The sequence below is a fragment of the Notothenia rossii genome (genome assembly GCF_949606895.1).
Source record: "Notothenia rossii genome assembly, chromosome: 9".
Classification (NCBI taxonomy): domain Eukaryota; kingdom Metazoa; phylum Chordata; class Actinopteri; order Perciformes; family Nototheniidae; genus Notothenia; species Notothenia rossii.
The window spans coordinates 49,946,708-49,972,100 of record NC_136907.1 but is presented as its reverse complement, the minus strand read 5'-3'; the positions used below and the strand labels follow the sequence as shown (position 1 = coordinate 49,972,100).

The 25,393-nt window shown below is 39.4% G+C and overlaps 2 protein-coding genes across 7 annotated transcripts; both read right to left on the bottom strand.

Annotated features, from left to right (window-relative positions):
* Positions 1 to 46: 46 nt before the first annotated feature.
* On the bottom strand, positions 47 to 4,764 carry LOC307018293 (uncharacterized protein). Of its 4 annotated transcripts, XM_079648463.1 has the most exons (8): positions 4,288 to 4,762; positions 3,413 to 3,546; positions 3,160 to 3,302; positions 1,652 to 1,795; positions 1,225 to 1,329; positions 866 to 889; positions 625 to 763; positions 47 to 487 (listed from the first exon to the last, which is right to left on the bottom strand). In XM_079648463.1, exons 3-8 carry the CDS (start codon positions 3,255 to 3,257, stop codon positions 281 to 283), a joined length of 717 nt encoding a protein of 238 aa, XP_079504589.1. In that variant the 5' UTR covers positions 3,258 to 3,302; positions 3,413 to 3,546; positions 4,288 to 4,762; the 3' UTR covers positions 47 to 280. The 4 variants fall into 4 exon arrangements, with proteins under 4 accessions (XP_079504589.1, XP_079504587.1, XP_079504588.1 ...); XM_079648461.1 differs by having other exon boundaries at positions 625 to 889; positions 4,288 to 4,764; XM_079648462.1 differs by having other exon boundaries at positions 625 to 889; positions 3,179 to 3,302.
* Positions 4,765 to 12,313: 7,549 nt separating this feature from the next.
* On the bottom strand, positions 12,314 to 21,997 carry LOC307020435 (uncharacterized protein). Of its 3 annotated transcripts, none has more exons than XM_079651772.1 (8): positions 21,719 to 21,997; positions 21,222 to 21,282; positions 19,597 to 19,663; positions 16,648 to 19,355; positions 14,918 to 15,947; positions 13,908 to 14,060; positions 13,625 to 13,714; positions 12,314 to 12,960 (listed from the first exon to the last, which is right to left on the bottom strand). In XM_079651772.1, the coding sequence occupies exons 5-8, from the start codon at positions 15,929 to 15,931 to the stop codon at positions 12,652 to 12,654; spliced, it is 1,566 nt and encodes a 521-aa protein (XP_079507898.1). In that variant the 5' UTR covers positions 15,932 to 15,947; positions 16,648 to 19,355; positions 19,597 to 19,663; positions 21,222 to 21,282; positions 21,719 to 21,997; the 3' UTR covers positions 12,314 to 12,651. The 3 variants fall into 3 exon arrangements, with proteins under 3 accessions (XP_079507898.1, XP_079507900.1, XP_079507899.1); XM_079651774.1 differs by having other exon boundaries at positions 19,282 to 19,355; XM_079651773.1 differs by having other exon boundaries at positions 19,597 to 19,660.
* Between the last annotated feature and the right edge of the window lie 3,396 nt (positions 21,998 to 25,393).

Here is a 25,393-nt window from a genome sequence, read left to right as displayed (position 1 = left end):
AGTGTGCTTTTGCATGTAAAAGAAGGAGTAGAGAGGAATACACAGCTAAAGGAATGAGAGCAGCTCCAACAGTAACATGCTGCATCAGAATTTATTATTATTTACATTTTATTGCACAACATGTACTTTTACTGCTGATACTTAAAGTACATTTTTGTTGATAGTATGTCTGTACTTTGACTTGTAATTTACATTGTTGTATTGGTACTTTTGCGTAAGTAATGGTTTTAAGTACTTCTTCCACCACTGCTGAAATCGTGCGAAGAAAATGTTGCCTGACCTAAGGTTCTGGGTTCAACATAACTCTGAGGGTTTGAACAGTTTCAAGATAAACTGCCAATGCCTGACTGAAAGGAACATGGGGGTTTGGTAGGGCCACAAGATCTTGTTCACTCAATGGGCGCAGGAGCTGGATCTCAGGAACAAAGACATTAGATGCACAGGGGGTATGTGGTCCTTCCCAGTCCACACCATAATCCTCACCAACCTGACATACGAAAGGAATAAAGCCGTTCAGAATGTGTAATCAATTACAATGTGGGTCATTTTGCATGTATTTTAAATAAATAATTGAGCCAGGGAATAAGATGGCATACATTACATCATCTAAAAAACGTTGTTTACCTGTGAGAAATCTTGTCCCTCTCTGTTGTTTAGTAACCACAACTGTAAAGGTGAACGGTGGCTTGCAGTCCTCAGCCCATGGTGATTCCATGCCTCCTTGAAACACTGAAGATGATGCTGAATATGTGGCATGAAGCACCTTTGTAGTGCACACAGGTCAATCTCTTGGTCAGGATTGAGTAATCCTTGGGTCTCCAGCTGGATGAATATTGTGTAGAACAGATCAAGAACATTTTCATACACATCTCTCCAAAGGCGCTCAATTCTGTAAAAGAAAGAATGAAATACAGCCTTTATATTGTATTTTTGGCAGGTCACATTATTCAACAGTTAGCAGGATGGAAAAGTTGTACAAGGTTCTACTAGTAATGGCTGATTGACACTTATGTTCAGACTGGAGTGTGAACACAATGATGAGCGAAGTGAGAGCTGGATTTTAGGTAGTGACCAATGAACTTGTTATGAACTGCCAGTAAAACGCCCCGCTATCACCCCCTGCCCCGCCTGAATGTAAGTATTGTTTTGTGAGGGTGGACAGACATGCTTCTTCTCTCGGTTTCATTGTACTTTAATAATTTCTATTTTTTAAATCCTCCATACCTTTGGTTATGAACACTCCGTCCAGTAATATGAGAGCTCCTTTTCTCCCCTTGTGTTTGGACCATGAAGTGAGCAACCCTAACATTCTCACCCCCCTTGTCAGATCTGTAAGGGGAAAAAAGTACATTTATCTGAAGATGACTATCATAACATAATTGTACCTTCAAAAGAAAGGTCTTCTCTCGGAAAGCCTTCTTCAGGGTCTAAGCATACCCTGAAGAAGGCTGTTTGTGCCGTTCTGCGTGGGTTGTAACCCAGCTCTGTTTTAAGATTACCGAAGAGCACCTTCATTACACTTGTTTGAAATTCCGAACACTCATTTTCTTTTTGATAATTGTACCTGTGTTACAAATGCTATTAAAATACATTTTAGTCAAATAAGTCTCATTGTACTTCATTTATTAGACATTTGTAGGACATTACATACCGAATTCGAGATGGCACGCCATATTGGCCAACAGCAGACAAGAAGCCTTCAAGAACAGTTGTAGCTCTGTTGTTGGTGGCACTACTTAAGTACACAATTAGCCTGGAGAATCCATCAATGCCACCATGAACAACAATCCTCCATCTGTGTGAAATATAACAGGATTAATTGGTTATTGAATTGGGGCCTCATGTCCAAATCACAGTTGATAAAGGCACATCTTGTTCATTAAGCTATGTTAGGAATAGGGTTGGAGGGGTATGGTTGTGGTAGGTTGGGTGATAACGTTGGATATTGCAATAGCAACATGTCCTGCAATATCACAAAACATTATTGCCATTGCAATATCCAACATTATCGTACATTGCATGTTAACCTTCTTTAAGTTAAAAAAAGTTGTACATAAATAAGAAAATTCAATGGCTTAATTTACTTTACCAAGGCAAGCAGATTTGTCAGCTGGGTGAACAACATTTATATTTTAAACTACCTTTTTCCAACATCTAACCTCTCATCTCTACTAAAGATGGAATCACACAAGGTGCTAAAATGTTGGTTTCCGGTAGGCTAATCTCCGTAAAAGGACTTTGCCAATGGGTCCTGAGATTGTTAGTAGGCTAAAACTGATTTGACCACCTCAGGTGCTAATACAGTGCCCTAACAGAGTAAATATGAAGAGGAAACATGTGATTTCATGTGAACATGTGAACATATGATTTCATGGTACTGTTTGGAATTGAGACATATTCTGGATCATGTTCATACCTTTGAAAATGCTTATAAATAATTTTGTATGTCAAAGCTTACACACATTTGTTAAAATACATCATGGATGTCCCAACTAAGGGTCAGTGTGGGTGCATTTCAACCAAGCAGAGAAACACCCGATTCCAGTGCACCAACTAGTTGTGAGTTCATGTGTCACTGCTTTGTTGGAACACATTCACACCAACCCTTTGCGGATAAAATTGGACACCACTTACATTATGGTACTATCAGAAGAGCTCATATTTAGCTAGGATGTATGTGGTAGAGGGCTTGCCCCCATGCAAGGACTGTGCCTTTAGTAGCATCTAATTGTGTTTTTGTTTGAAATTCAAACTCAATTATTATCTAATGAGTAGACAAGGAGTTCAATTCATATCCTCAACTAACTAACATACAGAACCCTCATTGTTATATTTTGTATTCAAAAAGGATAAAGGCATCTTTAAGTATTAATGACCTGGCCGTATATCTTTTAATGTTACTTTTTCCTCAGCCTTCAAATTGGTCTCACACTCAATACTTCCAAGGGTGCAATGTCTGTAGATAGGCCTACTTATTTCAGCAATCACACCTTCACCTCTGTTTTCTCACATGATGTTACTATTTAGTGATTTCAGGTGGTGTGGTACAGGCTTGGAACAAAGAACTGCAGGACTGCAGCACTTGAGTACAGGAGTTCAAGAGCAGTGGCCTACTAGATTATGATGGACACAGCTCAAAAAGCAGCAGGAAAAACTGACCTGATCAGCCTGTGATTACCGTCTATATGCCATAGACTATTTGGTGCAGGAACATTGTACTGACGACGCCTTGTAGTCTGGAGGGTTAACCTTCGCATCAAGATTGCTCCTGGATCCACTCTCTCCACTCCTTACTCGATGCCCTGATTGAAAAAGGAGATTTATTTGTTTATTCAAATTGGCGACTGGCTAAACCCACGTCATTTGGAATTGGGTTGAACATTGAGGTTAAACAAAAACTGTTAATTTTTACTTTGAATGTGTATGCCTCTGGACCGTAGATGTCCCAGCATCATTTTATATCCAGCATTCGGATTAGTGCGCTGAATCTCCATCACCAAGGCATCTACATCGTCATCTTTAATTGAAGAGTATAGGTCTGATTTTCTACAGTAGAAAAACATAAAACATATATATGTGTAATGTCACTTCAATTATATATTTATTACATAAGCGACAGCAACGTTAGTTAGGTGTAACAGTTAGCATGAACACAACTCCAGTTATCTTAACATTAATTTATACAGTGGCTGCAACTTCACGTGTATCAGGAAACATCTCTGACTTTAGTCATTTTTGATGAATAAACAAAAACCGCAATTTCACGATACAAACAGATTTCGGTGTAACAATAGTCATATCTGACAGAGCAGCTGTTAATAATAACTGACCTAACTTGTGTGCAACGTCAACATAAACGTTTTGGCTAACATTGACGAACATCCACCAGTCTAACATACTCCATTTCAAACATCTCTTCGTATCATATTGCTACACAATACTAAATAATTGTTTGTCAATCATGTTTTAATTTTGTTAACTGTATTATACACGTTTTTGCCCACCAGTGTCGTCCATAGAAATAAAATAGGAGTAGAACGGACATTCCCATTCAAATCAACGTAGCAGGATAATGGATGTATTATATTTTAAGATAATGCAGGATGGTCAGAGCGGCGGCCATTTGTATGTGTACCGTTGCCATAGTGACAGTTGTAGCGGGCTGACCATATAAATAGAATATGAGTATAGTAGTTTACTCGTATTCTATTTCTATGGGCTCGTTATTTGTATGACGTTAGCTAGATAGAGCAATAATTTGATTTTACGTTAGCTCAAGTAATTCACCTTAGGCCTTCTTCGACCGATCTCCTCTGAATTGTGCGGGATGACACACCAAACAGATCCGCGATTTCTCGGGTTGATAGACCGGACAGCACATAGGTACCGAGCATATCGCATGGAATATCCAGAGGCGGGCGTCCTGCACCTGTGCTTGAACCAACTTCTCGAACATCTTCCGCACGAACAAGGTGCTCAATCAGTGTCAAAGTATCTACAACTTCGTCATCCGTGTCGATATCTCGAAGAGCGCTTATCCGCCCGAGTACTTCGATAAAGTCTTCAATATGGGCCAAGTTCCAACACAGTATCTGTTGGTAAACCGTGTTGATCAATTTGATCTGCTAAGGATAGCATAGCATCTTGGAGCCCACTGACGTCTTCCATGTTGTCTGCCCCGCCTTATTTTCATTTAGTAGTTATTATATAGTTTATAAAAATTGTTTTAAGTCCTTCTCCTCCATTTTCTTCCTCTTCTCGAGTAGTCAGTGTTGTGGTGCTGTTGCTTTGGTCTGGGTCTCTGGATCTGTGAGCTAACCACGCCCCGTTCATTTGCATATAAGGAATGGAAACGTCTCATCATGAAATGTCTCATCATGAAATACAAGTCACCTGAAATAAATAAATGCGTCATTATGAAATACAAGTCATCTGAAATAAATAAATATGTCATTATGAAATACGATTCTCTTGAAATAAATAAATGTGTCATTATGAAATACAAGTCTCTTGAAATAAATAAATGTGTCATTATGAAATAAAAGTCTCTTGAAATAAATGTCTCATTATGAAATAAAAGTCCCATGAAATAAATAAATGTGTATTTAAATGTACATGTATACATATTTATTGCCTCATTTATTTATTTCATAATTTATTTCATAGGCATATTTATATATATATGTATTTATTTAATTATTGATGTATTTATTTATTTATTTCATTTTGGCTTAAATGGCATTCCATAATATGCTGGATGGCTATACATTACACCTGTATCTTCAAAAGAAACATTTAAACTTTCGATCAGGCATTTGTGAATCCATTTTGCACTTGTGGATCTCAAATCTCTGCTTGTGGATCGTCTTTTTAAACACAAGAGAGGCTTCTCAATACTCAAATTTCCCCTCCTCGACTCCTCGGTTGCGTTCCGATAATCCAAAAATCAGCTCCTAAATTCTAACCCTATCTCCTATTCCTTGACCTCTGAGTGAAACGTCACGGGGTTAAGGGATAGTGGATAGGAGAATTCAAAAGGATTTAGGAGAAGAGACTGCGGTACTTTAAAGTTTAGAGAATCCGAATGCACTTTCACTATCCGACGTGTTTACGATGCGCCAGCGGACGTTATGAATGTGCGTCTGGTGCTGCGGGGAAACTATGGAAACTACAGTTTTCTATAGCGGACTACAACATGGATGTATAATAAGAAGGAGGGACTACTGTAAACTCATCTAGAGACTCTGCACCGTGCTCTGATGCTGTTGTTTTATGCTTTATGAACGTGGACAACAGAGAAACATATTCTTCATGACCAAAGTTGGAATTGAAATAAAAAAGGAAAGTGAAACTTATGCTCATCACCCTCTCCCTCCGGTCCACATTAATACAAATGATCCCAATACGTATGATTGTATGAACTATGAAAATATCTTAAAATCAATACAAATGTATTTATTATAAACGTTAGTCCTTAACATCTATCACTGTGTATATCACCATTCAAACATCTTTTAAAAGTTGAACAAACTCCACACAGCTCAGTAAAGACTGAAATGTTGACTTTATTTGATAATTTCAGTAAAAACTAACGTTCATATTTCTCTTTTTGATTATAATACTGATGAACGTTCAGAACAAAGCACTTGGGCAACTTACCACATACGTTTTAAAATGCTTAACGTTTGTATGCAATTGTGCTAAATTCAACACTGGAATCAAGCAAATATTAATATGTTTGCATGACATTAGTTATTTATATTTTGATATCACTTAACTATATGTTTAATACATTTAAGTCAAGCTAAGGTACATGTGATGGTAGCTAATTAATGCTCTTACCTGTGAGGCCTCCTCCAAACAGCATAATAACCAGACTGTATCATTAAAACTAAGTACCAGTTCTAGATCCTTGACTTTAGACAAACAATTCAAAAGACAAAATGTATTTAAAGAAGAATCTTTATTTGAACGTGCTTCTTAACCTGATATATTAGTTATACAGTAATAGTATTGACAATCTAAAAAAAACTGAGCAACTCAACTTTATATTTCTTATTGTCTAAATTTATTATTTTCATTTTTTCCCTCTCATATTCAATGTGGATCAATTGAGACATCGTGGTGTCCAGAGAGCTGCAGAGACTTTGGGAGAAACCTCAGCGTGACGGATGTCCTGTCTGTGGGTTTGGCTGGAGAGGACTGAGGTGGAGCGGTCTTTCTCTGGGAGGAGGGCCAGGCCTGATGAAGAAAACACCAAACTACATCTGGCACAACTGTCACAAACAAATGATAATCCTGTTTGACGACACACTATTCAGTGTGCAGATCTTTGTGTTCACAATAAAAGTGTATTTTCTTAGTGAATGTCCTGTATTGGTCTCTAATCTCATATCAGCTTTCCATTTTCTTCTTGCCTCTCGGAGAAAACGGTGAGGCAGTTGGGTCCTTCAGGTATGTCCTTTCCTAACAGAAATGACAAGAAACATATGACATTATTGCATGTAAGTGGCTTCCTTCCTTGTTTTTGTTTTTTCGCGATAATGCTTATAACTTCACAACTTAAAATGGTATTTGTACGGTTTGTATGTAAGTGTACGGTACGAGTACGGTTACGTTACGGTTAAAAACTGTTCCTCGATGGCGTCTCAACAGGTTGCCCATCACTGTGGCGTTAGCACAGGCGCCATGGGAATTGTAGTCCTTTATAGTGCGTTGACTACAGACTTCAAAATTAGGTGGCCTTTCTTATCAAATCAAAATACTGGCTCTAACATACCGGCCCCTATTGTTATGGGCATCTTTAATAACAATAAACAAAAATTCAAAAAGAGCCAGACAAAGTCAGTCTTCATATTCTATTTGAGATAGACAGGGTGTCTTAATTGTCCATCTTCAGTTATTTCCTTATTCTAAGGCAGGCACCAGTAGGCATATTTTACTTATTGGTCTTTCCAGCGTGTTGGTTTTTGTCTCAAGAAGAACACTCCGAATCAGTCCTCCAGATCCAGGACGCGTCTCCATAACTCTTGCCATTAACCAGGATCCACGAGGTGCATTTGAATCCATGATTATTACGATGTCTCCTGGTATGAAGTTCCTTTTAATGCGATTCCATTGCTGTCTTTCTTGCAAAAGTAGTAGATATTCTTTGATCCATCTGGTCCAAAACAAATTAGCTATGTACTGCACTTGTCGTCAGCGGCATCTTGAGTATGTATCTTGCTGATGGAATAAGCCTGGGGGCAACGAAGGTTTGACCTTGAGCTGCAGCAAATGGTTGGGTGTGAGAGGTTCCAAGTCATTTGGATCATTTGACACTGTAGTTATTGGTCGGCTGTTGAGAATTCCTTCAACTTCACACAGAACCATGGGCGCGGGAAGGGGGGTGCTGAGGGCGCTGCAGCACCCCCTAGCGGCAGGCAGGGGGTGCGGAGCTCCCCTGTCTGAATTATTATTTGACGGTTATTTCTGCTCCCGCTGTGCATAATCTGTGTAATATGTAGCCAATAAATTCCACATTGTTGGTAAAATGATATTTTGGCCTTCCCCGAATGTTTTTTCTGTAGCCCCGGACAATTCTACCTCAATAATATAATACATTAACCGTGCTTTACCTGAACCTCATCAAGACACTAGAAAGGACGGCAGGACTGTGATTTCCCGTGTTCAGTGAATGCAACAGAGGCAAGACACCAGACCAATCAGAGAGTTGGATGGAAGCTGTGCCAGGGAAGACCAGGATGAGAGTTGAGTGGAGTGGATTTGAAAACGGCTTTGTGAAGAGAGACGAAGAAGAGATCAGCCATTTATTCCGAAGAAGTAGAAGTAGTAGTAGAAGATTGGTCACATTCCTGGTTGCGTGGCGAACACGGAAGTGGCAGCTCACGACTGGAGAGTCTGCTGTCACGAGGAGCTGTTGACGGAGGGAGGGAGAAACGGACGGAGGAAGCCGGAAGAAGAAAGTGAAGTTGGAGACACGCTGCAGAAAGTTCAGAGAGAGTCGGAAATCATCGAAACATACAGAAACGGTAGCATTGGACTGGTTAGCATAAACTGTACATTGACTGTATCATCATGTCAACCAGCTCAGATGGGACCCAAAGAGCTGATATGGAATGGGAGGAAACCAAAGCTGTGAGGAAGAAAAGGGCTTTGAGGGAAAAAGTTAGCAGACCAAGAACACAAAGTTGGTCGGATTGGTCGAGTGGAGCAGGCTTAAACAAAAAAACAAAAGGCAGTCAAAATGAAAAACAAGCAATTTCGAATACAGAACTAGAGCAGGAGTGGAAAGTTATAATAGAATTCAACCGGGATGGTGGGCATTACCACCCGATTCAACTGACAAAATCAATTGAGAAAGAAATGGGTAAAATCAAATTTGCCAAGTTTATGAACAACAAACGAGTTTTGATACAAGCAACCAGCAAGCAACAGCAGGGAAAAATACTTAAAATGACGACACTCAGTGGGGAAAAAATAAAGGCTCATATCCCAGGAGCAATGGCAATGTTGAGAGGAGTCATATCTGGAGTTCCACTTAATATGTCTATGGATGATGTTAAAAAGGAGATTAAAGGAGGAAACGTTATTGAGGCAAACAGACTTATGAGCAAAAGAGATGGCACATTGAAGGAAACACTTTCAGTAGTTATTCAGTTTGAGAAAAATATACCGAAATCTGTGCAAATAGGATACATGAACTACAGTGTGAGGGAATTCATCCCAAAACCACTTAGATGCTATGCATGCCAAAGAATGGGACACACAGCAATGCAGTGTAAAGGAAAACTAAGGTGTGCGAGATGTGGAGGCCAACATGAGTATGGGAAATGTGAAAAAGAGGCAAAGATGAAATGCTGTAATTGTGGAGGAGAGCACAGTGCGGCGTTTGGTGGATGTGTAGTGCAGAGAGAAGCCAGAGAAGCTCAGAGGGTCAAAGTACTCAGTAAAGTCTCATATGCAGAAGCTCTAAAGAAGGTTAGGGAAACGGAAGCAAACAATCAGGCTTCTAGTGGAAGGGTTCAAAGAAACTTAGTACAGAGTGGTAGCAACATTTCAGAAAGGCAGGTTACAAATCAAAGCCAAGTACCTGTGGAAATTAAAGAAGATGATAGCATTCTCGTGGTAAAGAAAGTCAACTTTATGACATTCATCTGCCATACCATTAATGTTGCAGCACAGATGAAGAAGAAAAGTGACAGAATCAAAACCATCGTGCAGGCAGCGGAGAAATTCCTTAACATTAGAGATATAAAAGCAGACCAGATACATGAATTACTCGCAACAAAAGATGTGGGAGAAACGGACAACCAGGATGAGGGTTAGCACGTTGTTAATGGTAATTCACATACTCCAGTGGAATGCTAGAAGCCTCATAGCTAATGGACAGGAGTTTAAAAAATATGTCTATGAGTTACAAACATTGCCAGATGTAATTTGTGTGCAAGAGTCTTGGTTAAAACCTCATCTAGACTTTATGATTCCAGGGTTCAGCTCTATCAGATATGATAGAGTTAGCAATCAAAATGGTGGAGGGTGTGTTACTTTCATAAAGGATGGGCTGGCCTATAGGGTAGTCCCATCCCCTGACGACAAGGAATGTGTCATAATAGAAATATGCAGCCCAAGGAAAGAAGGGAACATAAAGCTTATCAATTTCTATAACCCGTGTAAAAATCTGGACATTGAAACCTTACAGACAATAGCAGGGACGGCTCATAGAAGGGAAGTATGGTGTGGTGACTTTAATGCTAACAACAGCCTATGGGGAAGCAGTCAAACAGACAGTAATGGGGATGTCGTAGAAGAAATGCTAGAGGAAAGATGACTGTTTTGCCTTAATGATGGACAAAAAACAAGAATAGACGTGAATAGGGGGACACAATCATGTTTGGACCTCACACTGGTGACGGATAGGTTAGTTAAATCATGTGAATGGTATGTTAAAAGTGATTCTACCATAGGAAGTGATCATTACCCAGTTTTCACAATCATCAATACAAAGGTATGTAGACAGGAAGGGAGTGTATTTACCAGGTGGTGCTTTGGTAAAGCTGACTGGGAAACATTTAGGCTTTACTGTAAGGAGTCAGCGCAATTGTTAACATTAGAAGGAAGTATAGAGGAGTGCTCAAATCAAGTCACAACGCACATTAAAGAAGCAGCAAATAAAACTATACCTAAAAGAACAACAGAGGGTAGGAAGAAATTGGTTCCGTGGTGGAATGAGGAATGTAGCAGAGCCATTAAAGAACGAAACAAGGCATTTAGGTCTTTAAAGAAAAACTTGTCACAAGACAATATTTCAGATTATCAAAGGAAAAGGGCAGTAGCCCGTAAAACAGTAAAATACACAAAAAAGACGTCATGGAGAGAGTATTGTTCCACCATTGGAAGAGGAGTAAAGTTAGGGGATGTATGGTCGATGTTTAAACGGATGAATGGGAAAAGGAAGTCGGTTAAAATTCCCGCTTTGATTGATGGGGAGAAAGTGGCAGTGTCAAATGAAAAGAAGGCAGAATGTTTAGGTAGGGCATTTGCTGCGGTGCATAGTGGGGAACACCTTGATGACAAACATAGACAGCAAAAAGAGTGTGTATTAAGAGAAAATGAAAATGTGAGGGAAAAGAGACGGGATGATAATTCAGCTCTTGATGTAGACTTCTCAATAGCAGAACTTAAAATAGCTTTGCAAGGTCAGGATACTCAGCACCAGGACAAGACCAGCTATGCTATGCCATGTTCCGGCAGCTACCAGAGGAAACATTCAAATTAGTCCTGAGACTATTTAATCAAATCTGGAGAAACGGAGTCTTACCAATGAGTTGGAAAATGGCAGTTATATTGCCATTTAATAAGCCAGGGAAGGATCCTGCTAATCCCAATAATTACAGACCCATAGCATTAACATCACACTTATGTAAATGGATGGAGAAGATGATAGTGCATAGAATATCACACTTCTTAGAACAGAGAGGGTTAATAAGTCATTTTCAGAGTGGTTTTCGTAAAGGAAGATCCACAATAGATGCTTTGATTAGAGGAAGCAATGAGGTGGAAAAGACAGTGAAAATGAAAGAGGTTATGGCAATAGTATATTTTGATATTGAAAAGGCTTATGATTCTATGTGGAGGGATGGGTTGCTCATCAAATTGAGTAGAATGGGTGTTGGAGGGAGAATGTATAACTGGATCATGGCTTTTTTATCAGACAGAACATTCAGAGTTAAAGTAGGGGCAGAGGTTTCAAAAGAGTGCAGTATAGAAAATGGTATTCCTCAAGGGAGTTCAATCAGCCCGATATTATTTAATGTTATGATAAATGACATTTTTAGTAATTTGGATGGATGCATAAAATCTGCACTATACACTGAAAAAAAGAACACATTGGATTTACTCAATTCAATTGTGGACATTTGTTGCACACAAATAATTTGCTTTGGCAGCAACCTATAGAATTGTTTTAAATCAACACAAACGATTTATGTCCAATCAACGCAATTACTTTGTGTTGATTCAAAGTTATTGAAATGTGTTTCAATAAAGTAAATTAAACACTTTCATCATTTTACTCCAACCCATTTTGATCACTTTATTCAAACACAATTCAATCCCTTTTATTCCAACACTATTTGATCACATAACTCTAGCAATATTTGTTATTTTAATATTCCCATGTCTATTACATGTTTTCAGAATTGTAATTTTTGTTGTTATACATTATATTTATAAATATAATTTTATGTAAATATGAAACAGATTTTAAAAGTAAACATAACCCACTTTTTTTGCATTGAAAACGATTAGAAAGTTTTGTTTCAAGACCTTTATTCAAGAACCTGGAGATTAAATAATCACTCAAGTCTTTCCAAAACTAATCTCCAATTTGAGAAGTACAAATATTAAAAAGGACCTTACATATCGTTTAGCAATTTCGTTACAACAACAACAACGTAAACAAAAAAACAATATATATATATATATAAATAAAGCATCCCCTGCTTTTTATAAGGCATCAATAACTGCGATGGTGGGAGAACCAGCCACACCACTCAGTCCAGGAATGTATACTCTGCATCTCAACTACAAGAACAGTGTAGGAACAGCGAGCCGTGAACATGGACAGTGAACATGGACAGTGAGCTCTCTTCACTCGTGCATTTTCCTCTTCAAGTTTTGGGCCTTTCTTGAAAGGTCAGATGCATCCACCTCCATTATAAGCTTCTGAATAACTTCTAAGGTGTTGCGGAGCTTCAACGGGTAATTCATGTTTAGGGCATACATGAGTCCAAACAGCATTACAGCTGCAAGAGCCACATTCTCCAGATCCTGAAGCACCACCACACCCTCGAGGATAACTCCGACATCAGAGTAGTCACTGCTGGGAGTCTCTCTGGCAACATAGATCCCCACTGTTGTTTCTTCTACCTCACGTAGTGTGTTGGCCTCAGTCATGTCCTGGTGGAAGACAAATTATTTCTTTAAGGATAAGATTTTTTTTACTCGGACCTCATTAAGACACAATTTGCTTATTTGACTCTACTGTGGCACTACACTAATTAGCACAATGCTTGCGAAGAAGAATACCTGGTTTGTTTTCACCTGTGGGTTTCACCAGCCTGGCTAACAGATTGTAGGTTGTACATTAAATTGAGTGAATGGTAATTATTATTGGTAATATATATATCAGCGACTTTAAAAAGAGGAGAAGGTTGGAGAGAATAAACAGGTGAAATGAAATGACACCAAATGCTGGAGACTAATGAGCAAAGCATTAGGTACTACTCCTGATTCATAATTCATCCTATGTGATGTAATATAAGCCCTACAGGTGGAAGATACTGCAGCCTGAGGAGGATAGAGCTGTCCTTAAGACTATTGCATTAGTATTTGAATGTGTTTCTGGAATCAGAAGAACACAAATCATGATAGACCATGTTAATTCTAACAAAACCAATTATAATATCAATTTCAGGAAGACAGCTAAGTAACATGTCTGGTAATATGGTCTGGTATATCTGGTCAAATGAGGTTCTTTTAACTGAGGCTATTTTTCTTCTTAAAAACATGTTCAAACTAACTTCTTTTTTGTATGTGGCCTACTACTTTAGCACACACTCACCATGTACTCCTTCACCAGATCCTCAGGATCCTCATTGAGGTAGATGCAGAGTCCTTTAATGAGGCACTCCCTGTCAGCATCGATGTCTTCCTTAAGGATTAAAACAAAGAATATAGGGACATTTTAATCAAATTGAACCTATGGAGTGGTCACATTTTGGGATAATTTACCATTGTAATTGATTTTAGACTGACCTAATGCCAAAAAGGAAATATTATATATATATACACACACACACACACACACATATCTACACATATACACACAGTTCAAAAGTTCTTACCGTCATCATGGCAGCCATGTCTTTTAACTTCTTGCCCTGCTGCCCCGATTTTTTCGAGAACACCCTCAGCAGACTTGCGGAGTGTAGGTCAAGCTGTGACAGGAACCTTGACTGTAGAGCCATAGTTGTAATCCGCTTGAACTCTGCGTTAACCTGAAAAAAAAATGAAACCATTTTTTAACAACACGGCCCACTGACATACACACATTTGTTTCATTAAACTTACAGCTGCCAATCACATAACTGTATGCACTATGCATGTTTGCTCAGCATTTGATTTCGGCTATGGAATATTGGGTGTGAATGCTGAAAGCATTTTGCTCTACCGAGATGTAATCCAGCTTGACGCGATCTGATATATATTTTAGACAAACTTATTTTTTTAGGCGGCTTTGATGTAGTGCTAACTTATACAATCATATTCGCCACAGTAGATACGAGATTTGGACCTGAAAATCGCCAATAATATGTTTGTGAATGTGTGACGAATCTGATGACAGAGGCAGACCACAACTGTTGTGTTCGGTAAACACAACATGTGGAAACCAGTTAGTCTGAAAACCAGTAGGGACATGACACCAGCAGTATGTGCTGTGTGTTTCTGTTCTCAAGGAGGTTTAATAAGAACTTGTGCTAAACAAAACTTGCAGTCATTTTAATTTATGACGTTATCACGGTATTTTTCCTTTTAACTCTAGGCCCAAATTCCTTGCTAAATAAATGTTCCTCCTCCTCAATCCTATTTTTTTCGGCCCCCGGGATGACGGACATCCTTAAACTCAAGCCCTACTCATCTGCTTCAATCATGTTCCCACTTTTTCAAATATTCCTACTACTTCACCTTCTTCTTACACATTTAAGCCAGCAATGCAGTGAAGCATCAGCTTTTCAACATCCAGCATTCATTTGCACCTACTTCTGAACAACATCGTAATGGGGCCAAGCTTTACTCTAACAGTTGCATATACCATCTACAGCACAAAAAGTTACACCATTATCTTTGTACTCACCTCCATTACACCAAAGAGAGCTGGCCATCTCTCTTGTACATCACTGGTCATGGGAACATCACTAATGACTTCTTGTCTTCTCAATGCAAATGTTTTCTCCATTTTAGCCTTAACTGTCTCTCTGTTATTACGCTTCTTGTAATCTGAAAGGAGTTCAACCCTCATCTTCTCCAAGGACTGGGCGCATTCTCCAAGTGGAAAGTCAGGGCAGTAGGCCATTTCACCCCTCTTTGGTTTCTTAACTTTAAAAGCAGGAGAACGTTTCCCTTCTGGTTTATGTTTCAAAGTATTTACACATACTTCAGGACATCCCACTTTCCGGAGATGTGTGCGGTAGTTGGACAACTTGTATTTGAGACTAGTCTTCCATCCCCCATAGCCAGAGGCTGAGCCTTTTTCTTGTAAACATGGATGCTTCATGACGAGCGCCTCTGCAACTTGGTCAAACTCCCTGTCCGTGGCGTAGACTTTGTGCTTAACTACCTCCTGAATCAACCCCTCTAGTATATCAGACTTGAGCTTTGAATCAGGGATCAACAGTGTCCCTTCTTCTCTGAGAACTCTGTGGGCCTTTTCAAGCTTAATCTCTGCATCATACGAAAAACGGGGAACATGGAACACACCTGGCCATGAAGACCGTGAAGAAGTGGACTCTGGAGATGTGAGAATCCCGGTGCTGTCGCCGAGAGAAGATGTGGTGTCATCAGGATGACTGGTTGGTGGAAAGGAGCAACTGTCCACACATTGATCTGCATCAGCATTGAGAGGTCTGCATGATGTGTATATGACCTTGACTGTAGCTTTGTCTTGTATTTCTCCCATGGAAGTTAAGTTCATAAATTCATCGCCAAAAAGCGTGTCCATGAACTGCAGCCGAAAAGGTTCCTTTACATTACACTGAGTCTTTATCTCATTCTCCAGTTCATTCACAGTTGAAGGCAGGCCAGCAGAAATCACCACCCTCTGACAGCTGTCAGCCCCTAGGATTACTCTGAGAACAGCTGATGTCATCATGGTCTTTCTTCACCGTCTGTTAGGAAAGAGAGTATATAAACAATAAAAGGTTTAGAATTAGTTTTATTTCAAGTACATGGGGCTTGGTAGAAGAGTGAATGCTTGTCATTTTTTAAAAGGGTTCATTGTGAAGAACAATAACAATGTTATTGGACCAATGTATAGGGTTGGGTACTGTTCACATTTGAACCCATAGATATAAACAATAGATGGCTCACCCATGCTGCTGGCCAATGGAGACCGACGTTGCAACATGGCCGCCATCTTGCTGCAGTCAGCTCGCTCATTCATAACATTATGGTTTACTATTTAAATAACCATAGTTTGCTCAATTTTCAAACGGGTTGGTTTGTTATAAACATCAAAGATGTAGTTATGGTACTGCATACTTATAATTATGAATTTTTTTTCAACATGTCTTGTTGTCTCCTGTATCATAGCCATGCTAATAACGTTTATAATAAACCAAACCGTTTGTAAATCAGTCAAGATTTCAGCGAGTTAAGAGTATTTTTGTGCAGATCACTCACCTTACAACAGTAGCTGGTGACTGCAGCAAGATGGCGGCCGGTGAGCTACGCTGGAAAATCTCCCATGAGCCATCTATTGTTTATATATATATATGTGTTTGAACCGATACCAGTACCCAACCAGTACCCCTATTCTCTGTACTTTAGTCTGTACCTGCCCAAGCAGTGTTTAATTTGTTGCTTTACCTCAGACACAGATTGATCTCTTCAAGGTCACCATCCGCACACATCCAACCAGATAGGCGGCCAAGGGATACTCATCGACCAGTTCACAGACTTCTACAAGAGCAAGTTCTCGTGACGGAGATGGAGTCACCTCAAAGGCTCTGTAGTGCTCACTATACCATCCACACAGCAGTTTCAAGACAAAAAACACTCTCTGATGCAAAATGCATATTTGATGGATTTCCCCAAATTCGGGCAAGCCACCTTCCGACCCATGGACAACTACCATACCTGTCCTGTAGTTTATTCCCTTGCTCCAAACATTTTTTGCAAGGTGTATTTCAGATATGTCAGGATCTTTCTGTTTAAAAGCTTGAACTAGCTCCTCCTTCAAAACATCTAAGGGGACAGAAGATACATCTGAGACATCCAGCATTTGTTTATCAATACTTGGATAAGTGGTAGCCAATCATAAACTGATGTTTCAAAGCCAGAGATAGGGGCACGTTTTTAAAGCAACTGGTGTGTTTGATTATGTTTTTAAAGAAACTGTGCTTTGCCTCAAACCTCATAGTCCAAAGTCCCACAAGAGGCCCAAAAAACCTTATTAGTTGTGGGTAATGTTCTATGTAGTGGTGTTTGGGACGCAGTCTATTGTTAGGAAAAACCTCTTGATACCTTTGTCTATGGTCTGAAATTTTGCTCTCAAGGTATGCAATAGATTCGTCGTTGTGAACTGGGGAAACCACAAGCTCAAGAATCTGTTTTAGGTCCAACAAGACCTGCCATGCTGGATCATGCTCAGGAATCTTAGGCCCAATTATAAATGGGAGCAATCTTAACAAGCACCAGTTTTCATGGGCATTACCACCTATGGTTTTCCTGTGTGAGAGATTTTGTGGCAAAATATGAGGCTTATTTGTTTTGTCTGTCCACTTGTATGGGAAATGTAGAATGGAATTGTTAATATCTTCCAAGGTTATGTACTTCTTTGAGATTAGAAATGTTAGACAATGTGCTATTTCAACAGGCACAATGCCTTCAAAGAGATCGTGGGCAATGTCAGGAGGGTAGCCACTGATGACATTAAAATGAGAAAGCGCTTTAGTCAAAGGACAAGCTCTTTTAACTCCAAAACAGCTGCTGCCACTATCTAGGGCTGTTCTGACATGAGTGTCATGTATTTCTTTTGTTCTGAGGCTGAAAGTTCCTGCTCTAACCTCATTTGATGCAATGTCTGAAGCTGTTGCAGTACAAAAACGACAAAAATAGGTGCCTGAAAAATTCTCAACAAAACCCGCTAATCCATGAGCTCCTAAATTGTCTGCAGCAATAGTTTGAACTGTACCTTTGAGCGATGTTCCCAGTTGTGGGACAAAAATTCCATCAACTTCCAAAGACCTGAGATCACGTAGAAGTGGCTCTAAAACCTTGTCATAGCCATAGGTCTTAACATTGTCTGTTTTGCACAAAATAGCTAAGTAAATGGAGGACAAAGAGGAATGAGACCCTGGGGGTAGGTTACTCAGCACCCAGTACACAGCACAAAGTTTGTGGGTTTTACGGGAGGTGCCAAGAGGGTTACAGACCTCAAAGTCATCAACATACAAACCAATAGATATACCCTTAACTCTTGACCTGACAATAAACTGTTTTGCTTACAATGCAGACCATCCCTGAAACACTTGTACACAATTTCTTTTGCTGTCTCTGTTTCCCTTTGCGTTTTGTGACTACAAACTAACTTGTCCACAATATCTTTCCTATTCAACAGCACCTGTAGAGATTCAAGAATGGGGACATACTGGAAGGTTTTCTTCTCTTTAGCATCCAAAATACATTCAACTGGTTCAACAATATTAAAGTTTGCCTTGTAATACTGCTTACGTTGATATGTAGAACTCAAAGGACCACCCTTCTCTATGGCTTTATTTATAGGATTCCCAGTGCACAGAGAAGTGGTTATTTCCTCTATGATAGCTCTGTCAACCTGGAGTTTGTGCTTCTGAAAAATATCAACTAGAACGCCATCAGTGTGGGAACTCGAGAGAGAGCTAGTTAAGTTGTGAAGCTCTAGCAAAAAATCATTGATTGCTGTGCTTGGTACATGGGTTAAATTTAACAAAGCTGCTGCAAAAGTTTGTTCAATTACATTTGGAAGGTCATTCGGGGCATAAACACTGCAATCTGGTTGTGCATCAGAGTATGCCTCACCTATTTCATCATCTGAAGTATTTTGCGCAGATTCCAGAGAAACAAAGGTGGTTGATGTCACAATTTCTGGTTTAAAATCTGTAATTGAATAATAAGTATGTTTTCTGCTCCAGTGGGATTTAAATGTTCCGTAGATATTTGTTTGAAAGTTGCAATCTAAAAACATGCAAGTTACAACCTCATTTTTGTTAAGGTGTGCATTAATGTGAGCCCAGTAATACCTTTCCGAGACAAGATCCTTACAAGGACATAACTGGCACCTAAATATACAGCTCTTGGATTGATGACTGGTTTTAGTCACATGAAATCTATTCAAATGAATTAAAAGCGCATTCCACGTTTTAAAAGTGCAGGGGCAGCTTACATATACACAAGGAAAACGATTATTATTCCCATAATATCTATGTTTCACTCGATAATGTTTTAATATTTGGGACCTACTTGGTAAAACTGAGGGGCAGGCCTTACAACGCCACATTCACAGCAACATTCTGGCAAACTTGCAGCACCATTCACTGCAAAAGACAAATGGAAACAAAGAAGGATTAATGTCTAATGAGAAAATTCTGACAAAAATGTAAGACAAGCTGTCAAAATGAAATAACAAACATCAATCAATAATAAAATGGGGAAGGTCTAAGTAACAGTAGTGACACAACTGTTTATAAAAAGCATTTCAAAAAGTATGACACATCACACAATGGCCAATCACACCGAGTGGGACAGGGTTAAACCAAAATACAATTGTATTCTCACCACATCAATTTGAGCCCACAGTAAAAGCGCCGACTCCAGACACGCACAGAGTTCGCGTTTCAATCTGCTGCAACAAAGAGCAACACAAAAAACACTTATACAATGCAAAACAGTATTTCTATAGACAAAAATTGTAAATACTCTACACATACGGGAAGTAGGGGTTCTGGAGGTGCTGCAGCACCCCCTGTTGGTGAATGGTGTACATTTTTTAATGGTTACTATTATGTTCATGTTACTGTTGAAATCTCTCCCCACTTTTGGCCTCACCCCCTAAGTAAAATGACTTCCCGCGGCTATGACTCTACAGGTCAACAGATTATGTTATTTTGAGGGATGATGCCAATCTTTTTTATAGCAGATCAACAAATAGCCAATATACATGTCTGCATCTGAAAATGTAAATGACACCATTGCTCCCTTCAATGTACATGTATATATACGGCTGGGTACCTACCGAAATAATCTGGTACCAAGTAGTATCGACTTCTCAAGTCAAAGGATACCTATCCTTATCATAATAATCACTGCTACATGGGGCACTGGGAAAGTCAGATGATGTCAGTCTGCATAATAATTAACCATGTGCTGCATAATAATTAGCCATGTGCTTCTCGTAACTAGAGCATATAGCCTGTCTGTATCACCTAGAATGACGCACAAACATATATGCCCTAAAGCTGATGCACCGGACTGCTAACCATGCTAAGCCGTTAGCCCCTAAGTAGCCGTTAGCCCCGTTAGTACCTGTTAACTGTGTTCGTTATTCTCCCGACCAGGAGAGAAGCTTTAAAATAGGAGACTAAATGGAGTCTCTGTGAAAGTTCAATTGGGTACTTTAATTTAAAAAGGCGCGGGTTGGTCACAAGCATGATATTGTTCAGTCAGACAAACAGCTGTGATCTGGCTCTCCTCGATAGGGAAGAGAAGAGAATGGATCTCTCCTCCGGTGCTGTTTATATATCCTCTGCTGGCTCCTCCCCGCCAGCCGGCTCACCTCGTCTCCAATGTCCGTTATTGCATTTAAACAGAGGATAGGTTCTTTTCACATTCAATATATGCTTAACACGCCGTTTCTCCTCATATTCTCTTTCATCACTTTTCATTTAACACATTCTAAACGCTGTAATCAATACTCTAAACAATACTTCTCGGCTCGTTTGGTTTCCGGTCATTCCGGATGTTGTCACATGCTACTCTCGTCTGTAAACAATAATGTATTCAAATAAACTGTACCTTCATTTAATATTCAGCATGGTAGTATCTCGACATCTATAGTTGTAGTGTTAAATCAGTAGGCTTCGGTTTGCACCACTCCATATCATTTCGCTACTAAATTCACCTCTTTAGGAAATCGTATATTAGCCACATGCTAAATGCTAACCGGAGATGAAGGATTTTCAGAATAAAAGCTTAACTGCTTGTGCACAAGAATTTCTGGTTTTTCAGTATAAAAGAGCATTAAAACTGACGGCATGTTTAAACTACATTTCCCCATTAAAACATTGATTTTAATTTCTAACATACCCCAATCAGGTTTTAAGGGTAGCCTACTGGTATCATAATTCTGATAAACGATACACACACTTCTAATCCTGTTATTTACAGATAAAATACATACTCACCACAGAACTTGAGCCACAGCAGAGGCACTACGGTCGTCTGACGGCAATCTACAGCAGCAATCTGCAGCAGCAACAACAGCATTGACATTAAAAAAGTATTGCCGTTTTTCCCTTGCTAAAATTTAGCATAACTTTGGAGCGTGGCTTGGTTAAAAAGTGAGCGCCCCAGCCTCTTAATTAAAAGACAGTAATGTAAACTCGTACGAGCATGCTCGTTGACCAAAGCTTTCGTTTGAAAGCTAACGTTAATCCTAATGCGACGTTAGCTAACAATGGCTAAATTAACAGATAGCATTAAGTAACTACGAACCAACACCTTGCGGCGGGCCCCACCCGCCATTTTCACAGAGGAAACGTAGCACATGTTAATTCAACAGTACGAGAGCAAATAACTTCATGACAGTTCATTAACTTATGTTGGTGACTTTCAATGCATTATATTACATATAGTTACGCATTAACTAATATTCCAATGTATTCCAACCATCCATACTTACCGATCCAAGCTGGGTAATGGCGGGACAGAGCTGCCTTCCTTGCTGCTGTCTTCTTCCACAAAGAAATGCATTGCGCGATTTCGCGGGGTATATTGCGGTGGAATTGATACATTTATTTGATTGACTCATTTTATCCCAACATGACCTAAACAAGTTCATGTACTCTCTCCACATAAAATGTAGATTCTACTCAATACTATTACATTTTGCTTCGGAACATGAGGCAATTGTATAACATTCACACAATAGGCTTGGATAAATCCAACAGATGGCCAGTCCCCCTTTTTTCAGTGTATGCAGATGATGGGGCCATATGGATACGGGGAAGAAATGTTCCATATGTGTTTGAAAAAATAGGGAAAGCTATAAAGAAAGTGGAGAAGTGGTCATACAACTGGGGTTTCAAGCTGTCAGCAAGCAAATCTTGCTTTATGAAATTTACGAATAAACGCAAGATGGAGACTGAGAAGCTTACATTATATGGAAAGCCGATGAGTGAGGTCAATGAATTTAAATATCTGGGGCTATGGTTAGATAGTAAATGTACATGGAAAACTCATATTAAACAGTTGGAAACAAAATCCAAAAAAGTGTTGAACCTATTAAGAGCAGTGGCTGGATGTGACTGGGGGGCAGACAAACAGGCATTAATCGACATCTATCGGGCAATTATGAGGACAACACTGGATTATGGGTGTTTAATATATGCAGCAGCAGCACAAACGTCATTACTAAAAATTGATAGGTTACAATATAAAGCGTTACGGTTGTGTATAGGTGCAATTAAGTCAACCCCTACTAATGCAATATTAGTTGAAGCAGGAGAGACTCCATTGGAGCTAAGAAGAGAGAAAATTGCTCTTGCTTATTGGGTCAGGTTAAAAGGAAGTGGGGAAGGAAATATCACAAACAAAATACTACAGGAGTGCTGGGAATATTCTAAGTTTCAGGGGCGTGGGTTTGGATGGACAAATAAAGAAAAAATAAGGACATACGGCATGCATGAGTTAGAGTTTTCACCATCAAATCCATTCAGTAGTGTACCCCCATGGCTCTTTCCAATAGTAAATATAGATGTGAGTATTGTAGAAAAGAAAAGAGAGTGGCAAATAAATGAAGTAGGACTCAAAACAAGTTTGTACCTCAGGAATAATTATCACAATTACCTCAAAATATATACAGATGGTTCTAAAAACAAAGAAGAGTGTGTCGGAATTGGTATATATATCCCAGAATTTAAAGTGTCAATATCAAAAAGAGCATCAGACCAACTTTCAGTGTATACAGCAGAAATGCTGGCAGTAGTAATAGGATTACAGTGGGTGGAAGAGGTCAGACCAGACAGGGTGGTGATATGCACAGATTCATTATCCAGTTTACAAAGCATACAGTCAACAACAACTGCCAGAGAAGACATACTCATAGAAATCAATCACAGCCTGTTAAGACTTCACAGAGGCGGCATAGATCTGCAGTTCTGCTGGGTGCCTGCGCATGAGGGGGTGAAAGGGAACGAGTGTGCTGATAGATTAGCAAAAAGTGCACTACAAAAGGAAATCACATTACCAGTTCAACTTGGAAAAGGAGAAGGAAAAGCAGTTATTAAGAAGAAAGGGATGGAGATCTGGCAGAAAAGGTGGGAGAAAGACCAGAAAGGCAAAGAATACCATCAAGTGCAAAAGACAATTACAATTAATATTTATAAAGAAAGAAACAGAAGGGAGGAAGTAATGATAGCTAGGCTCAGACTAAATCACACTGCATTAAATGGTACGCTGTATGTCATGGGGAAAAGTGACAGTGACAAGTGTGGGAACTGTGGAGTTAGGGAAAATGTGGAACATATTTTATTACATTGTGTCACCTATAGAGTTGAAAGAGGGAAATTAAGGGATACAGTTTTAGAGGCAAAGAGGGAGTGGAATGTAGCGGGTATTCTGGGAACAGAAGGAGAAGGAGTAAGAGCTATCAGAAAAGCACTGTTCACCTTTTTGAGGGAAACTGGGATAGGGAAAAGAATTTAACAGTAGACCATGGATGATTTGTTTTTTGTTTTGTTTTATTTATTTTATTTTATTTTATGGTTTTCTTTTTGATATGCTGGTTTATTAGAGCAGAGGTTCTCAATTGTTTTTCAGCCAAGGACCCCTTACAAGATAGAGAATACACCAAGGACCCCCTCATTCTGATTTGTGATTTTGGGCTATATAAATAAAAATTGACTTGACCTGACTCGACATGTATGTCCCTTGGAATAATCTGATGTAGCCTATTTTTTACACTTCTATAGTCTTAGTTATGTGAAAGAAGAACACAAGAGCAATGTATTAGAAATATATTAGATATGTATTAAAAATATTTGCACCATCTCAACACAGAATACCCATAAAACAATCAATCAATTAGCTGCAAGTAATACTGCACCTAAACAAAATATCAAAGGGAAATCAAGAGAAAAGTGATAATTTGAAGTGCATTTCAGAACACACACACACACACACACACACACACACACACACACACACACACACACACACACACACACACACACACACACACACACACACACACAAAGATAACACATCAAGTGTTTCACTCTTAGTTAAAATTAAATGATTTATAAAAGTCTAATAACAAAATAAATGCAGGCTATAAACAATTGAACACATGCCTGCATTGCAACATATATCAAGTAAATTGCAAAACAACTGCAACTGCATTGCTACAATCCCAAACCACTACTTGTAATGGCAGCCAGCTCTGGACACTATTGGAGTGATGCAAGGCAGTCCATGAAGCTGATTGCTTCTCTCTGCAAGTGAAGACACACATATCAAACTAAATCAATAAATGCAACATACAGTATCTGACATTTCTGTTGCTCACACACATAACCACACACACACACACACACACACACACACACACACACACACACACACACACACACACACACACACACACACACACACACACACACACACACACACACACACACACACACACACACACACACACACATGGTTTAAAGTGGGCGGGAACGATCCAGAACAGCGTTTCGGCACCTTCGATTAATAAGTAAATAATCTGATTGGCAGTTTCATACATAATAATGTCAAGCGAGTTCACAGGGCTGCCAACTCTCACACAATTGACATTTTTCACACGCTCTCAGCCACAAGTCCATTTTCTCAAGCAGTGAAAAACAAATTCATAACTGATAATGTCATGGTGCGAAAAGAGGACACTACTGCACATTGCGCAACAGCAGCACCAGGCAGCAGACCATCTGAATAGCGAGAAATATACACAAATGTATTATATTGTAACTTATTCCCATGCATGTTGCTCAAAGTAATCTCAGTCAGTCTCACTTCTGCGGCTCTCCCTCTCCTCTCGCGCCAGTGCGATGAGCCGCGCAGAGCCGGACACATCAGTGGACTCATCCAATTGAACCGCGAATTTAGACCCTCTCAGTCTTTGCAGCAGTTGTGATTTGATATCAGCAGACATGTCCTAAATTCGTCATCTGCTCTTTAGCAGAAACAGACGTAACATTAACCATCCGTTGTTGTTGCTGGCTGTAGTCCTCGCCCTTCCTCTCAAAAAAAGCCCGGTCTTTTTTTACATAATCTGGATGCTTGGTCTCGAGGTGCCTCTTCAATTTGGCAGGCT

Excerpts from the sequence above, each read along its gene's own strand:
- LOC307018293 (XM_079648461.1), bottom strand. The coding sequence starts at position 3,257 with ATGCGAAGGTTAACCCTCCAGACTACAAGGCGTCGTCAGTACAATGTT. Across the intron at positions 1,796-3,159 it reads GGTAATCACAGGCTGATCAG|ATGGAGGATTGTTGTTCATG; the intron begins GTCAGTTTTTCC and ends TATTTCACACAG. Across the intron at positions 1,330-1,651 it reads GGCGTGCCATCTCGAATTCG|ATCTGACAAGGGGGGTGAGA; the intron begins GTATGTAATGTC and ends TTCCCCTTACAG.
- LOC307020435 (XM_079651772.1), bottom strand. The coding sequence starts at position 15,931 with ATGATGACATCAGCTGTTCTCAGAGTAATCCTAGGGGCTGACAGCTGT. Across the intron at positions 14,061-14,917 it reads CTCTCTTTGGTGTAATGGAG|GTTAACGCAGAGTTCAAGCG; the intron begins GTGAGTACAAAG and ends TTTTTTTTTCAG. Across the intron at positions 13,715-13,907 it reads ACATGGCTGCCATGATGACG|GAAGACATCGATGCTGACAG; the intron begins GTAAGAACTTTT and ends TTAATCCTTAAG.